Source organism: Rhinolophus ferrumequinum, chromosome X (assembly GCF_004115265.2).
Source record: "Rhinolophus ferrumequinum isolate MPI-CBG mRhiFer1 chromosome X, mRhiFer1_v1.p, whole genome shotgun sequence".
NCBI classification, from domain to species: domain Eukaryota; kingdom Metazoa; phylum Chordata; class Mammalia; order Chiroptera; family Rhinolophidae; genus Rhinolophus; species Rhinolophus ferrumequinum.
In genome coordinates this window covers 53,294,778-53,312,819 of record NC_046284.1, presented here as the reverse complement: position 1 = coordinate 53,312,819, position 18,042 = coordinate 53,294,778, and the positions used below count along the sequence as shown (strand labels likewise).

The following is an 18,042-nucleotide window of genomic DNA, read 5'->3' as shown; positions in this document are numbered from 1 at the left end:
TTCAGGGATGATGTAGATGCCTGATCACTGCACTGTACACCTGAAGCTGAACAATAATGAATGTCAACTACAATTTTATATATATATGTATGTACATATATTATTATATATATATTATATATAATATATATTATGTATATATAATTTTATATATATATATATAACTATATATATAGTTACAAGAAGTGGAGTACAGCATTAGGAATAGAGACAGTGGAAATGTAATGGCTGTATGTGGTGTCAGAGGGATAGTGGATGGGGGGAGGGGAGTTATCACTGTGTGAGGGATATAAATGATAAATGTCTATTACATTGTTTTGTACACCTGAAATTAATTTAAAATAAATAAATAAATAAATAAATAATGGGCAGAGGACCTGAAGAGACATTTCTCCAAAAAGAACAAAAATGACCAATAGACCTGAAAAAATGCTCAACATCACTAATCATCAGAGAAATGCAAATAAAAATCACAATGAGATATCACTTCACCCCAGTCAGAATGGCTATCATCAACAAGACAAACAGTAACAAGTGTTGGAGAGGCTGTGGAGAAAAAGGAACCCTTATACACTGTTGGTGGAAATGTAGATTGGTGCAGCCATTATGGAAGGCAGTGTGGAGGTTCCTCAAAAAATTAAGAATAGAATTATCATATGACCCAGCAATCCCTCTCCTGGGTATCTACTCAAAAATCTAAACGCATTTATCCATAAAGACACATGTGCTCCAATGTTCATTGCAGCTTTGTTTACAGTGGCCAAGACATGGAAACAACCAAAATGTCCTTCGATAGATGAATGGATAAAGAAGTTGTGGTATATATACACAATGGAATACTAATCAGCAGTAAGAAAAGATGAAATAGGACCATTTGTGACAACATGGATGGATCTTGAGAATATAATGCTAAGCGAAATAAGTCAGACAGAAAAAGCAGAGAACCATATGATTTCACTGATATGTGGTATATAAAACAAAAACAACAAAAGAACAAGACAAACAAATGAGAAACAAAAACTCATAGACACAGACAATAGTTTAGTGGTTACCAGAGGACAAGGGGGGAGGGAGTAATAGATGAGGGTAAAGGGGATCTAATATATGGTGATGGAAGAACTGACTCTGGGTGGTGAACACACAATGAGATTTCTAGATGATGTATTACAGAATTGCACACCTGAAATCTATTAACTTTACTAACAATTGTCATGCCAATAAACTTTAATTAAACAATAACATCAACAGCATCAAAAAACCTTTTACTAAAGAAGTTAGTTATATGCCTGGGGCTTGACTACCCACCATGACCTGCCTAGTTAGGGATTTATAATCAGAACACCCTGTGAGGTGATTTTTGTTTACTGAACTTGTATATACCCTCCTTTTCATCCACATTCTAAAAAATATTAATTGAACTGTTTCTATGAAATAGCAGCGAGCACCCTATCACTGAAGATGTTCAGATAGCATCTGGGCCATTATTTATTAAGGATGTTTAAGAAAGCTTTCCTGTAGTAGGTTTTGGGATGGCATGAATTGTTTTCAAATTTATAGATGTTATGATTTATCCTCATAAATGCCCCAGGCGCCCTTCTGTCAAGACTATTTTTGCATGTGAGTGAGTCCCTGGAAAATCAAGGCAAGGCCTGAGAAAGGAAAGACTAGAATTGTTTGTTACCCAGTCACAGAAGACAAGATAAATTTTATGACCATCAACAAGAGAGTAAATTGTAGGCATAGACCTAACAAGGTGAAAAGGGTGTGAAACTCTTATCTGTAGCAACTTCAAAGGAGCTCTGAGAAGAGACAATAGGGGGTGGGTGATGTTATATTTGATGATGTAATATGTTATAAATGAATATAATTTAGAGAAACAGAAGTCTGTTCCTGGGCTGGTAAGCTGGGGTCAGTCCTGTAGAGAAAATGGCCAAATAAACTTGTACTTGCATTCATCTGTCTCCTGGAGACTGATCAGGTTGGAGCAGCAGCTATTGGATTCTGAACTGGATGAGCTCATCTCCTCGGTCCCTTCCACTTGTAAGCCTCTGGTTTAGTTTGTTAGTTCTCAATGCGGTGATATGTCTGAATGATTTTATGAATTTTTTGTTTTGCCCCCTCAGTGTAGTGTTCTTGAGAGCCTGAAAGAGCTACTGCAAAATTGGCTGTTGTGGCTTTCTATGGACGTCCACAAGAAAACTGTGCCGGACAGTCCTCTGTGAGTTATCTTACCGCCCTCCACAAGATGTGATCTGTATAAAATATGTTTGCATATGGTATTTAATAGTGTGGCATGAGACCTAGTTGTTTTATGTAAATGCTTAGTCATATTTTTCTGATTTTTTTTGGTACCTTTCACTCTCCTTCCCCAAAATCATGTGGAGAAGGTTAATTCTTGAAGTGCTAGTATGTTAGGTTGGTGCAAAAGTAATTGCGATTTAAAAGGTTAAAAACAATTGCAAAAAACGCAATTACTTTTGCACCAACCTAATATCAGAAAGCATTGCCTAAGCATCTAGAACGTGACTTGAAAAGGTTAATATAGCAATATAGCAAAACATTGGAGAGTTGACATTAGAACTTTGACTTCCATTCAGTTAGCTCACTTTATAAAATGTATTCTTATATGTAAAGTCAATTTTGATGATGGCTAGGAAAGTCTAATTTTGCTGTACAGTTTTGTTTTTCTGTTTCTCTGCAGTATTTTGGAGATAGATAGATATAGATAGGTACTTTATATACACACACACGCACACGTACGTATATATGTGTGTGTGTGTGTGTGTGTGTATACATATATATATAAATTTATTTTCACTTTGTAATTAAAAAAAGAGCCCTGAGTTTCCATTATGTTGATTATTGTTAAATGTGTGCTTTACCCTCAAAGTGAAAGTAAAAGGCTGAATTTCAAGGAACTGCCTAATTAGGTTGTTTTCAATCTACATAAAATCTTTGGCTTCTCCTGTAATTTATTATCAGCCACATGATTTTTTTTAACATTAATTTTTTAAAACACTGTATTGTAGAAAATTGCAAACGTAATCAAAAGTGGAAAAAATAGTATGATGTTACCCCGGTGTACGCATCATCCTGCTTCAACAATTATCAACTCATGGTTAGCTTTTTTTTCATCTATGACACCTCTCACTTTCTTCTTCCCCTATATTAGGTTTTTTTAAAGCAAAACTTAGGCATCATTTCAGCTGTTCAAAAATGATGCCAGTATAACACCTAAAATAATAGTTCTTAATATCTTCAAATACCTAATCAATGTTCAAATTCCCTATATCAGTCACATTCTTTATAAGATAAGGGTCCATTAGCCTCAGTTGCAGATAGCTGGTGATTAGCTTGGTTAAAAGATTGGCCGAGACTTACTTTCTACATGTACTTTTCCTTATGATCTCCTACTTGGATAAGAGAATGGAGAATAGAAGCTTCTTGGGAGTAGCTTGAAAAACTGTTTTTAATTCTTCATATTCATTGCTGTAATCCTTCCATATATCATGTATATATGATCACTTTTAGTAGGAATAGAGCATTTGTGGGTAGTGAAAGCATCTTGTAATGCTGTGCTTTTCAATGTGTGGTCCCTGGACCAGCAGCATCGCCATCACTTGGGAACTTGTTAGAGCTGCAAATTCTCGGGCTCTACCCTAGACCTACTGAAGTAAACTCCTGAGGTAGGGCCCTGTAATCTGTAATTTTGGTGCAAGCTAAAGTTTGAGAACCACTGTCATAAAGAAATTCCATTTAAATGCTTAACTTCTTCGAACACCTCAATTCTATTAAGAATAGTATGTTTGCATGTATAATCTTCAGCCAGCTTCCAAGGTAAGTCTTAGGTATCCCGATACAGGTGCTTTACAATTTCCATATTTTCTTTCTAAAACTCCTGGGATTCCCCCCCCTTTTTTTAATTAGTGTCATATGTTTTAGGAGGGCATTTAAAAAGGAGATCTTTTTAAAATTCTTGAAACAAATAAAGGAACATAAAATGTAGATAACTTTGTTTATCATAATACTACTTGTCATTATACACTATAGCTCTTATAAGTTCTCAGCAATTCCTTCTATTCTGGGGATATAGGTGTAATGTCATGTCTCCATCACATGACCACTTGCCATATGACTGTCAAAGAAAGAGTAAATTATAGTCATAAATCACAGGGAGCAAAAGGTGGGAAACCATTTTCAGCAGTGGTTCTCCAGGGGGCATTTTTGGTTGGCATGGTAACTGGGAAGAGGGTGCTGCCATCATTAGTAGGTAGGAGCCAGGGATGTTAAATATGCTGCAATGGGTGGGGCGCAGGAGGCAGTCCTGAGTAGCAAATTGTTTCATCCAAAATGCCAGCAGCTCTTCAAAGGATGCTGTTCTGAGCAATCTCCATTGTTCAAATTATCTCAGACACATTTACAAAGTGCTGCCAAAAATCATAGAATACAATTTTGCAAATGGCCGGCTGACTATGTGGATGTCCACCTGTTTGAATGGCCTCCTAATGTTTTCCGGCGTGCTCTGGCACTGAACTATCATGGTGGAGGGGAATGACAGAATCATTATCATCTATTCCCTTTTCCATAACCATTGTTGGCTACATAGATCACAGGGTAAAACTGTGACATCACATTTCTAGGTTTTTTCCTAATCTGCTCAACAGTGGATTGAAGGACAGGGGTAAGTAGATGGATGAATTGAACCAATTATATCCATGATTTAAAGAGATACAGTTCATTGATTTGGGAAGAATATAAAATACACAAGAATGTTTTTTACTAAAAGAATGAAAGATGCCAAAAATTTTACTAATTTAGGATTGAACTGGATTCCAGTTAAATGAAAGAAAATATTTTTAACAGCATTTTAGCTCAGGAATGTAGGCAAAACCAGAGTTTGATTTGTGTACTTAGAAGCTAATTTGCTGACTGCGGTGGTCCCTGGACATTGGGTATTATCTAATATTATCTAAAGTCTGTCTGGAGCTTAATCCTTTATTTCTCTTGTATTTATGAGTAGAGTATTACAGAAGATGTTCTATGAATTGATCTTAATGGTTCCCTAGAGGGCTGTATAGTCTTATGATTGATTAATCACTGGTTTTAAAAAAAAGTGAATTGTACATTGGAGCACTGATCATTTACTGAAACCCCTAACAACTTTTTGCTGTATATTATCCAGCTTTACCTTGGAAATTGGGATGACTTTTGCTAATGTGAATCTGATTGTGCTGGTTTCTTATTGCAGAGAGACGACATTCAGTGGATCCATGAACTCTCTGTCTAAACTTATTCACTATGTAGGGTGGCTGTCCACTAATGCAATGCGCTTGGAAAGCAACAGTACTTTCCTGCTACACTTTGTTTTGGATTTCTATGAGAAGGTAGTACACGTCTCATTTACCCTATTTAGATTGTTGTGATGGCTTTCTGCTGTACTTGTCTGTTATTTAAATTTTACTTGCAATCATTAAGTTGGGCTATGACCTTATTAGCATAGTTAGAATGACCTACATATTTTGAAGGTAATGATTCTATTTTCACCTGAATAACTGACTTTCATAAAACAAATTGGAAAAACAAATGCTTTTTTGGGAAAAGTCCAGGTACCACTTTAATAGACATTCTCGTGTATGATGCTGGCCCTGGGCAGAAGTCTGTCTCTAGCATCACTTTTTGCTCATCCTTAAACCCTGGCAAAAACTGAAAGTACCTTCAGCTCTCCGCTCCACCTTTCAATTGCCTTGTTTCTCCCAGTACCTATGATTCTGGTCCTGTTCTATTGTTTTATAGTATTTTACCTGGACAGAACTAGGAAGTAGCCACTAATCTCAGTTTTTCTGGCCTCCTCCCTTCCCTAATACCTAGATGTCTTGTGTTGCATTTGCTTAGAAGCATGCTCCTTTGTTTTCCAGGTTGACAGCTAGTTAATATGATAAATCATTATTTATGGGACTTAAGGAGAAGGAGATGTCCCCTTCCCCTTTCTCTCCAACTCTAAAATCTCTCCCCCTAAAAAAAGAAAGATTTGAATAATCTTCTAAAAATAATCCTCTGTGATAAGTTTGATGTTTGGTGAGATACGAGGTTAGACAATTAAGTTCTGAAACTCATCCTAGAAAAAGTACTACATACCTCATTGCTGAATATCACTATGGTCACCTTCTAAGTACTCCCCTTGGGAAGCTATGCACCAATGCCAGTACCTAGTCACCCTTCCTAGTCACCCTGCCTAGTCACCCTAGTCACCCTGACCAATTCTGGAACTCTTTTTCTGGAATGGCCATCAGAGCTGTCATCGTATTACCCTTGATGTCCTGAATGTCATCAAAATGTCTTCCTTTCAATATTTCCTTTATCTTCCGGTAAAGAAAGAAGTCATTGGGGGCCAGATCAGGTGAGTAGGGAGGGTGTTCCAATACAGTTATTTGTTTACGGGCTAAAAACTCCCTCACAGACAATGTCGTGTGAGCTGGTGCAGTGTTGTGATGCAAGAGTTATGAATTGTTGGCAAAAAGTTCAGGTCGTCTAACTTTTCCATGCAGCCTTTTCAGCACTTCCAAATAGTAAACTTGGTTAACTGTTTGTCCAGCTGGTACAAATTCATAATGAATAATCCCTCTGATATCAAAAAGGTTAGCAACATTGTTACAATAAGTTCATGAACTTAATTGTCAGACCTCGTACTTTTGTTTTGGTGAGGTACATTTTTAAGCAGGCTTGTGGCTACCTATTCAATGTATGAGTCGGGCACTCTCCAACCTGGTGTTATATCGCTTGTTCTCTACTGATGATTCCTTGAGTGAACTTGGTTGAAGGGTTCTGGGGAATAATCTATATACTGATGTTATCATTCTTCCCAAAAGGTGTGTGACATATATATAAACTATAACCTTCCATTAGTGGTGTTGTTTCCTCCTGGAATCTTCTATCTCGCCCTCCTCAGTCTGGATTCCAGTATCCTGAACCAGCTCTGTTACATTATGCACAGGTACAAAGCCTTTTTACTGGTTTATGAATTAGTACATCATAATTTTATCTTCATTTTTCAAGTGTGAATTTATAAACACACTATAATACATTTGTTGTATATGATACAGTAAAATATTAAACAATAAAATGACTGGCTATTTTCTGCCAGGGCCTATGGAAATAGGAAACATTCCATTCTTTTGGAAATGACCTTCCAATATGAGGCTATTTTAACTGTGGTTTGTTTTTGTTTGTTTGTTTGTTTGTTTGTTGTTTTTTTTAACATGACTATGGGGGATAGAGATTTTAAAAATTCATAGTTAAGAATCTTTTGTGCAGTGGTACTGCTGCAGTCAGCATTGTTAATTCTCATTGCTGTGTCTTAAAAACAATTAGTCATTTACTGACAACTGGTTTAGGTCTCTGTAGCGTCTCTAGCGAAAATAACATTTTCTGGGGGGTGAGGGCGTGTTGCCAGTTACATGAAACTGTATTATTTCTGGTTCCTTCTACTTCTTTCACTTATGGACTGAAATGACTCTTTAGTTCATAGGTATAGACTCCTTTAGCATAGCTTGCAGGATTATGCCAAGGTTAAATTAATCTGGGGAACGTAATTTAGTGGTTACCAGAGGGTAAGGGGGGTGAGGGGTGGGAGATGAGGGTCAGGGGGATCAAATATATGGTGATGGAAGGAGAAGTGACTCTGGGTGGTGAACAAACAATGTAATTTATAGATGATGTGATACAGAATTGTACACCTGAAATCTATGTAATTTTACTAACAATTGTCACCCCAATAAATTAAAAAATTAAAAAAAAAAGTTTAAAAAAAATGAATTTGGGGAGTAAAATTAAAAAAAAAAAAGAACTAGCCTTCTAATCTTGACCTTCAGATCACATTGACAGACTCCAAGCTAATCTCTGTAAAAATGTCCCCTTTTAAATCTTCAAATAAATCAATATGAAATGAAAGGTATCTTTTAATAAAAAAAAATTAATTACATAATAGTTCTCAGGCAAGAAAAAGAGATTGCATTTTTAAATTTCCTCTTTATCCTTTCTACTGCACCTTTTTTCCACATTAAGAAAGCATGGTCCGTATTAGTGACTGCTTTTTTATTTTAATTTTATTGGGGAGCAGTGTGTTTCTCCAGGGCTCCAAGTCGTTGGAGGGCGCAGCTCAGCTCCAAGTCCAGTGGAGCCCACCATCCCATGCGGGAATTGAACTGGCAACCTTGTTGTTGGGAGCTTGTGCTCTAACCAACTGAGCCATCTGGCCGCCCCGGATTGTCTTCAATCTAGTTGTGGAGGGCACAGCTCACTGGCCCATATGGGAATCGAACTGGCAACCCCGTGACTGACTGCTTTTGAGCCTCTATTAATTCCTTGACAGTGAAACATTAAAAGCATTTCTTTTATTGTTTTCTCTTTTGTATTAAAGTATAACTTAAATACAGTTACATGCATATCTTAAATGTACAACTCAATATTTGAGCCACTAATGATTTTTATTCCTTGAGGAGAATGTATCAAAACAGGTTAAAAACCTTAATAGGATGGATATTTATGCATGTGCATATCTCCATGTATTTACATTTAAAATACACACTTTTATTTACGTTGTACATTTCAAAGGCATTTAATGTTAAACGCTCATTGTGTTTGTTCTCCCTTTTAGATACCGTAAAAATTTAACAGCTGCAAAGAAAAATGAGTTGGTATTAAAGGTATGAATGATAAACCTCTGTGTTAAGTCACCATTGTTTAAAAATTGAGTATAGATATTTATGATCTGTTGGGAATATGAAGGAAAAGAAGAATAGGTAATAATGACATTTTTTTTCTTTCCCAATAGTCAAAATCAGAGTTCATATTCAGCAGCAAGACCTATGAAGAATATAATCACTATTTGACAGCCATGGTTGGTTGCCTGTGGACATCCAAACCCTTCCAGAAAGGATCATATATTGACCCCGAAGTCTTTAAAAAAATTGGAATAGAGAAATATAAAAACAGTTTAAATTTGGTTCAACACCCTGCTCTATTGAGTTATGCTGTTTCCTTTTTGCTACAGGTAAGGATATTTAGATTTTATATGGGAATACTATGATGGCAGAAATAGGAAGTACCATAAATTTAGTGTGTCTAAATTCCAAAACGTGTTTAGTCATTCCCTTTTGAATACCAGCTAAATTTTGGGCATCGTGGCAGGCTATGGGGAATCAAAGTTAGCTTAAGTAAGTCTCCAAGAGCTTGAATTTGTGGCAGAGACAGACTGGTAAACATTACTGCATTATGGTGTGACAAAGTGACAAAAGATATAGTTGTGAGAAAGATGGGGGAGTGATGATAAGTTCATTTCTGCTTGAGTAGAGGTGGTGCCAGGTAAGAAAAGTCTGCAGAGAAGTGGAAACTCTCATAAAATCCTTCTAGACAGATGGAAAATGTAGGCTAGATAATATTACAATTAAAGTTGGAGTCTTAGTCAAAGACTGTTGATTATTTACCAGATTGATGTCAAAATACAGGAGGGGTTGGGTGGCGGTCTTCTTAGGACTGTATTATCACCTTGTCATTTCCAGCATTATTAATGACTTGAGGAAGAACTCAGTGTGCGTATCAAATGTGTGGATGACACAACAGGGATTACAAACACACTAATAGCACGGATTTAGAATTCCCTTTAACAGACTGGAACTTCGAGAAATCTAACAAAATGGAGGAGATATTCATTGAATAAATGTTTAATATATGCATGCAGTGAACCAGACACTGTGGTAAACAAGACACATCTGGTTGTTGCCCTCATAGAGCTTACAGTTTTATCGAGGAGGTAGTCATTAAACAGGCATCGTAAAGATCGATGAATAATATATGGAAAGTACAGAGGGTGGTAAAAAATATACAAGGGTGCTAACCCAGTTCAGGCTTTACAGAAGAAGTGATGCTAATTGGAGTTTTGAAGGATGAGCATGAGCTTGCCAAGACAGGAGCAGTATTTGAGGGAAAGTGCAGATAGTGGAGAGAACAGCAAACTTTTTCTGTAGAGGGCCAGATTGTAGATATTTTGGGCTTGCAGGCCATGTGGTCTCTGTTGAGACTACTCAGCCTTTTTCATTGTAGCATGAAAGTGGCCATAGACAATTGGTAAGCAAATGGGCATAGTCGTGTTCCAATAAAAGTTTCTTTACAAAAACAGGCACTGGGCTGTGGGCTATGGTGTGCTGACCCCTATTTAGAGCCTGCCATGTTGGAGGAACTTAAGTAGGGCTTGAGCAGGGATTCTACCCTGACTGAGCAGCAGCAGTTCCCAGAGTGTCTTTCCAAAGTATGCATCCCTGATTACAACCAATTTGTAACAACCAATTTGTACTTCTTAATCCCTTCAGATTTTCATACTGCCCCGCATCCTCCCTTCCATCTGGCAACCATCAAAATGTTCTCTGTATCTATGACTATGCCGCATATGTAAGGGTCTTGGTTTCTCATCCATTCTGACACCCTGTCTTTTGATTGGAGCATTTAATGCATTTACATTGAAAGTAATTGTTGATAGATATGTAGTTATTGCCATTTTATTATTCGTATCTCCCACCGAGATTCTCTTTTAATAACTCTAGGGTGACATCCAGGATCTGTTTTTTAGTATAATTATTCTGATCAACAAGGGTTGAGAGCTGCCAGGCTAGACTATATAGCATGTTAGGAAATAAGGATTTGAAATGTAGTTAAGGACCAGATGGTGAAAAAAGTAATATGTGTCCTGCAAAACCCTATTGATCGTTTTCAATATTTGAATGAAAATTATATTTTTAAGTACATAGAGGAATTTCGGAGGTCATATAGTTCAGTGATTTTCTGATATTCCTTCCTTGCCTTCATAACTTGCCTGATTTATCATATAATATATAAAAACTTGTTTGAAATTAATGGTATTAGTATTACTATTAATAATGAGATGACTGCATAAAATTTGAAATAATTTTGTTCTTTTTGCCCCTGGACTGAATCCTACTACAAGTCTACAGTGCACATACTATATTTTACGTACAGCTGAGTACATTTGTTTCAGTTTTCATGTTTTAGATATTGCATTTTTTCCTTTTGATTCAGTTCAATGCCTAGAATATGTAAAACATTTACATGGTTACAAATTCTAAACTATGGAAATCTCACTTCTGTCCTTGTCTTTTTTTGTATGCATAATGCAATTGTATGTTTTAATCACAGCCATCTTCAGAATTGAAAGACAAAAGAAGAATACGAAAGAAAGCAAATTTAACATCTCTAATGCTTCAATACACCTAGAGGAGACATGAGTATTTGGTATAACATAAGGACCATATCTAAAGCTCTCTTAGAAACAGGAGATTTTTTAAACCAAAGATAATATGAAAACTAGTATTTAAAAAAAAAGATTTTTATTAAAGTATAGCTAACATTCAATATTATATTGGTTTCAGGTGTACATCATAGTTATTCAACATTTATTATATATACGTAAAGAAATGATCACTATGATAACTCCAGCAACCATCTGACACCGTACCACGCTATCACAATATTATTGACTATATTTCCTATGCTGTATATTGCATCCCCATGACTTATTTGTTTTATACCTGGAAATATGAACCTCTTATTTCCCTTTACCTTTTCCCCCCCTTTTTAAATTTTTCAATTACAGTTGACATTCAGTATTATTTTGTATTAATTTCAGATGTACAGCATAGTGGTTAGACATTTGTATAATTTAAGAAGTGATTCCCCCTGACTAGTTTAGCACCCACCTGGCACTATACATAGTTATTACCATATTATTGACTATATTCCCTATGCTTTACTTTACATCCCCATGACTATTTTGTAACTATCAATTTATACTTCTTAGTCTCTTCATCTTTTTCACCCTGTCCCCAAATCCCCTCCAATCTGTCACCCCAATAAATTTAATACCCATCTGACACCATACTTAGTAATTACAATATTATTGACTGTATTCCTTATACTATACCCTACATGCCCATGACTACTTTGTAACAACCAATTTGTACTTCTTAATCCCTTCAGATTTTCATACTGCCCCGCATCCTCCCTTCCATCTGGCAACCATCAAAATGTTCTCTGTATCTATGACTATGCCGCATATGTAAGGGTCTTGGTTTCTCATCCATTCTGACACCCTGTCTTTTGATTGGAGCATTTAATGCATTTACATTGAAAGTAATTGTTGATAGATATGTAGTTATTGCCATTTTATTATTCGTATTATTTATCTTTTTCTTCCCCCCATCTTGAAGAAGTTCCTCCAAGATTCTTTGTAATACTGGTTTGGTAGTAAGGAACTCCTTTAGCTTCTTGTTTGGGAAGTTCTTTATCTGTCCTTCAATTCTAAACGATGGCTTTGCTGGGTAGGGTAATCTTGGTAGTATGTCCTTGCTTTTCATCACTTTAAATATTTTGTGCCAATCCCTTCTGGCCTGCAAAGTTTCTGTAGATAAATCAGGTGACAGTCTTATGGGAGTTCCCTTGTATTATAAGTAACTAAGTGCTTTTCTCTTGCTGCTTTTAAGATTCTCTCTTTGTCTTTAACCTTTGGCTTTTAATTATGATGTGTACTAGTGTGGGCATCTTTGGGTTCATCTTGTTTGGGACTCTGCATTTCCTGGGCTTGTATGTCTATTTCCTTTGCCAGGTGAAGTAAGGTTTTTCGTCATTATTACTTCAAATAGGTTTTCAATTCCTTGCTGTCTTCTCCTTCTGGTAGCCCTCTAATGTGAATGTAGATACGCTTGATGTTGTCCCAGAGGCCCCTTAAACTATCCTCATTTTTTTTTTATTATTTTGCTGTTCCGATTGGGTGTTTTCTGCTACATTCTAAATCACTGATACAATCCTCTGTTTCATCTAATCTGTTGATTTCCTCTAATGTATTCTTCGTTTCCCTTATTGTATTCTTTATTTCTGACTGGTTCTTTTTTATGTTTTCTGTCTTCATTTTTATGTTTCCTGTCTCTTTGTTGAAGTTCTCACTGAGATCATTGAGTATCCTTAAACCCATGTTTTGAACTCTGCGTCTGGTAGATTGCGCTTGCCTTCATTTTGTTCTTTTTCTGTTTCTTTGTTCTGTTCTTTCATTTGGGACATGTTTTTTGTTAGTTTGCTTGTTTTGTTTTGGGGTTTTTTGTCTCTCCACTTTAGCTGTCTCCCTGTGTTTGTTTCTATGTATTAGGTAGAGCTGCTGTGCCTCCCAGTCTTAGTAGAGGGGCCTTATGTAGTAGGTGCCTGTTGCAGTTCAGTGGCACAGTGTCCCTGGTCACCAGAGCCAAATGCTCCGGGTTTGTCACTTGTGTGGGTTGTGTGTGCCCTCCTGTTGTAGTTGAGCCTTAGTTGCTGTTTGCACATTAGTGGGAGGAATTGAACCTTGGACTCGTTGGTTGTGAGCACTGGCCGTGACTACAGTGGAGGAGCTGTGGTGCACAGGCTGACCCTGCAGAGCAGGATTTGCTTCAGCAGGGCTCTGGTGCCTGCCCAGTCTGCCCTTTGGGTGTGTCATCCTTGGACATGGCCGGGTGATGCTCCGTCTTGATCTGAAGCTGACCACTGGACTTGCCAGCCCTGGGGCCTCCTGATTGGGGCCAGGCTGCAAGCCATTATCAGCTGCAGCCTGGCCCTACCCAGGACCACCTGGCATGAGCCACAAAACAATCCAATGATGGCCATCATCTGCACTGGCTTTGGAGGTGCCGTGAGAGGCCAAGCTGTAAACCATGGTTGACTGCTGCTAATGCCAGGCTTGGGGCTGCTCAGCCAGAGGTACAGAACACACCGAAGCCAGATGCTGCTTGTTTGGGTTTTGTGAACATTTAGAGATTTTAGGAAAGTCCACAGCAAGAGACAAGACAGGCTGTTTATATGGAAAAGCCACTGGAAATGGCTTGAGTGGGCCCAAAAGTTGGGTGGGGCAGGGTCTCAGGAAATCACTGGAGCTTGGCGAAGGAGCAGTGTTACTAGGTTGATAGAGACTCAGATATAGCGACGGCCTACATCTGCACTTCAAGAGGTGGTAGGGCTCAACAAAGAAACAATGGATTCTGCCAGCACTTCTGTCTGAGAGAAAGCTGCCCCTCCAGCCCTTGCTCTGAAGCCAGATAACTCAGTTCCTTGCCGTATGTCCCTGGTGCTTTTCTTGGTGCTGCCCCAGTGCTGGAGCTCAGAGTGAGTGAGTCCCTCAGCAAGTAAGTCCATGTGTGGGCCCTTTAAGAGGAACACCTGGGACTTGAGCAGCACTCCATCTCAGCCACAATCTCTGCTGGTTTTCACAGCCAGAAGTTATGGGGACCTCTCCCCCAGCACTAGAACACTGGACTGGGGAACCTGATGTGGGTCTGGGACCACTTGCTTCTCAGGGGGGGATGTCCGCAGCTGAGATATCCCTCCCGATTTTTAATGGTCACACGCGGGCATGGGATCAGCTTGTTCCATATTTCTGCCCCTCCCACCAGTCTCGAGGTGGCTTCTTCTGTATATCCTTAGTTGTAATGTTTCGGTTCAGCAACACTTAGGTGATTCTCAGTGATGGGTGTTCTGTAGTTTAGTTGTAATTTTGATGTGGTTTGACAGGAGGTAAGCACAGCATTTATCTCCTCCACCATCTTGACTGGTAATTGTCCTTGTCTGTTCTTTAGGTAGCCATTTTTATTGCTTCTTGGTTTTTTTTTTTCCATCCAGTGTTAACTTCTTTAAACTAAGTAAACATTTTTTATAATCTGGGTCTGATAATTCCAATATTGAAAGTTTCTGTGTGTCTGTCTGTGTTGCCTCATTTTCCTCTTGTTTCATAATGTTGCTTAATTTCTTTGTATGTCTGGTTATCTTTGACCATGTGTTGGGCCTTGGCGTATTTTTTTTTTTAAGAAAGAATTAGAGATTAGAATATCTTTCTGCAGAGAAAACTTCCATTTGTTTCTGACAGGTACCTAAGGGTGCTCTTTTTCTGGGACTACCCTAATCCAAGTTCTGTGCCCAAGATTCCCTGCAGACGGACAGACTGCAAGTGAACTCTTACCTTGAAGTTGTAGCACTTTGCGTTTCTACTAGTTTAAAGTGAGGGAAGTGTTCCCACTTTTGGCAAACCTGTGCTTTGACTTTAGTCACCTAAGCCCTTCAAAACTGTAGAAGTACAGTTCAGTTTTGCAGCTGATTCCTCTGGATTGGCAAATTTCCTTAGGCCAAGAGTGATTTTGAGTATTAAGTTTGCCCCTCTGGGTTCCATCTTCTACATTTTGGCTTACCTTACCCCAGATTTTGGCATTCCTTACTAGCGTTAGCTCTCTGTTACTCTTTTGCAAAACTTCTTTTTTATTATTTTGTAAATTTCACACATAGAAAAGTGGAGAGAATAGTATAATAAACTCCCACATACCCATCACCTAGTTTGGTCTCTGCTGCCACCCAGTTTTATAACCTCCAACACTCAATTCTGACGCAAATACCAAATATTATACAATTTTACTGTAAATGTTTCATATACTTATAAAAGACAGGGGCACTTTAAAATTTTTTCTGTCATCTTCATTTTTAACAGTTTTAAGATATAATTCAAATACCACGCAATTGACTCATTTAAAGTATACAGTTCAATGACTTTTAATACATTCACAGAGCTGTGCATCCATCATCACAATTTATTTTAGAATATTTGCATTATCCCAAAAAGAAACCCCACATCCCTTAGCCATCACTACCTAGTGTTTTCATCCCCTCACTCCTAGACAAACACTAATCTACTTCATAGCTATGTAGATTTGCTTATTCTGGAAATTCATAAAAGTGGACTCATGCAGTATATGTTTTTTTTGTGACTGGCTTCTTTCACTTAGTATAATGTTTTCAAGGTTCATCTTTGTCATAGTATGTATCAGTACTTCACTTGTTTTTACTGCCAAATATACTTTTGTGTGGATATGCTACATTTTGCTTATCCATTCATCAGTTAATGGACATTTGGGTTATTTCCACTTTCTGGCTATCATGAATGATAATTCCATAAAGACTTGTGTGCACCATTTTTTTGTAGACCTGTTTTGATTTCTCTTGGGTATATATTTAGGAGTGGGAATGCTGGATCATATGGATCTCTATGTTTAACTATTGGAGGAACTTCCAGAGTGTTTTCCAAAGTAGCTGCACCATTTTACATTCTTACCAGCAATGTTGGAGGGTTCCATTTTCTCCATATCTTCCCCCAAACTTGTTATCTGTTTTTTTTTTTTTTATTCTAACCATCCTAGTGGGTGTGAGGTGGTATCTCACTGTGGTTTTGATTTGTATTTTCCTGACGTTCAGCATTTTTTCAACCGCTTATTGACCATTTGTGCATTTTCTTAGGTGAAATGTCTATTCAGACCCTTTATTTTTAATTAGGTTATTTGTGTTATTCATACTGGCTTATAGGAATCATTTCTATATACTAGATTCAAGTCACTTATCAGATAATGTGATTTGCAAAAGTTTTCTCATGTTCTGTGGATTGTCTTTTCCATTTTTTGTTGGTATCTTTTGAAGGACAAAAGTTCATAATTTTGATTAACTCTAATCTACAGATTTTTTTCTTTTATCACTTGTGCTTTTTGTTAATGGTTTTTAATGCCTCCCCATTTCCTCCTCCTCCCAGCCCCTAACAACCACCATTCTCTTCTCTGCTTCTATGAACTTATTTTACTTTCATCATATAAGTCATGTCATGTAGTATCTGTCCTTTTGTGTCTGGCTTATTTCACCTAACATAATTTCCTTTAGGTTCATTCATATTGTTGTAAATGACAAAATTTCCTTCTTTTTTAAGGCTGCATAATATTCCATATATACCACATTTTCTTTGTTCATTCATCTGTTGATGGACATTTAGGTTGTTTACGGGTCTTGGCTGTTGTGAATAATGCTGCAGTGAACATGGGTGTACAGATAGCTCTTCAAGATTCTGATTTCAATTCCTTTGGATTTGAATCTGGTTGTTCTATTTGTTTTTAAATAATTGTATTTTTAATGATTATATTTTAAAACTGTAACATGGGTATTTTTAGAACTTTTTTTTCTTTTTAAAAATATATGGAACATTTCACAAATTTGTGTGTCATCCTTACACAGAGGCCATGCTAATTTTCTCTGTATCATTCCAATTTTAGTATATGTGCTGCCGATGAGCATGACCATGAGAACTTTTGCTACTTTGTTTTTTCTTCTTTTTTAAAATAATTTTTATTTTTCAATTGCCATTGACATATAATGTTAGTTTCAAGTGTATAATGTAGTAATTAGATATTTATATAACTTATGAAGTGATCACCCCAATAAATGTAGTACCCATCTGACAACATGCATAGTTATTACAATATTATTGACTATATTAATTGGACTATACTTTACATCCCATGATTATTTCGTAACTACCAATTTGAATTTCTTAATCCCTTCCCCTTTTTTACCCAGTCCCCCAAACCCCCTCCCATCTGGCAACCATCAAAATGTTCTCTATGAGTTTGTTTGTTTGTTTATTTTGTTCTTTAGATTCCACATATAAGTGAAATTATATGGCATTTGTCTTTCTCTGTCCAACTTACTCCAGTCAGCACAATACTCTCTAGGTCCATCCATGATGCTGATGGCAAGATTTTGCTCTTTTTTATGGCTGAGCAATATTCTATTGTATATATGTACCACCTACTCTTTATCCATTCATCCACTGATAGACACCCAGGCTGCCTCTACATCTCAGCCATTATAAACAATGCTGCAATGAACACATGGATGTACATGTCCCTTCGAAATAGCATTTTGGGTTTCTTCAGATGAGGAACTACTATGCTGTTTTCATAGCAATTATACCAATTTACCTTTCCGTTAACAGTGTACAAAGGTTGCCTTTTCACCACATCCTCATTAACACTTGTTATCTTTTGTTGTTGTTTTTTTCTTTTTATAAAAGTCATCTTAACAGGCGTAATAAGGTGGTAGCACATTGTGGTATTTATTTGCATGTCCCTGATGATTAGTGATGTTTAATAA

The 18,042-nt window shown here is 37.2% G+C and overlaps 1 protein-coding gene and 1 non-coding gene across 2 annotated transcripts in view; one reads left to right on the top strand and one right to left on the bottom strand.

The window, feature by feature from the left end:
- CENPI (centromere protein I) overlaps positions 1–18,042 on the top strand; it is a 63,546-nt gene that overhangs the window by 26,516 nt on the left and 18,988 nt on the right. The window contains exons 15-19 of the mRNA XM_033091042.1: positions 2,124–2,218; positions 5,249–5,384; positions 6,867–6,991; positions 8,654–8,702; positions 8,831–9,049. Of these exons, the coding sequence (XP_032946933.1) occupies positions 2,124–2,218; positions 5,249–5,384; positions 6,867–6,991; positions 8,654–8,702; positions 8,831–9,049 (624 nt within the window). The remainder of the gene's footprint in view (positions 1–2,123; positions 2,219–5,248; positions 5,385–6,866; positions 6,992–8,653; positions 8,703–8,830; positions 9,050–18,042) is intronic.
- Positions 17,080–17,184, bottom strand: LOC117030661 (U6 spliceosomal RNA). The gene has a single exon (XR_004424436.1). It is a non-coding gene; the product is annotated as a U6 spliceosomal RNA (small nuclear RNA).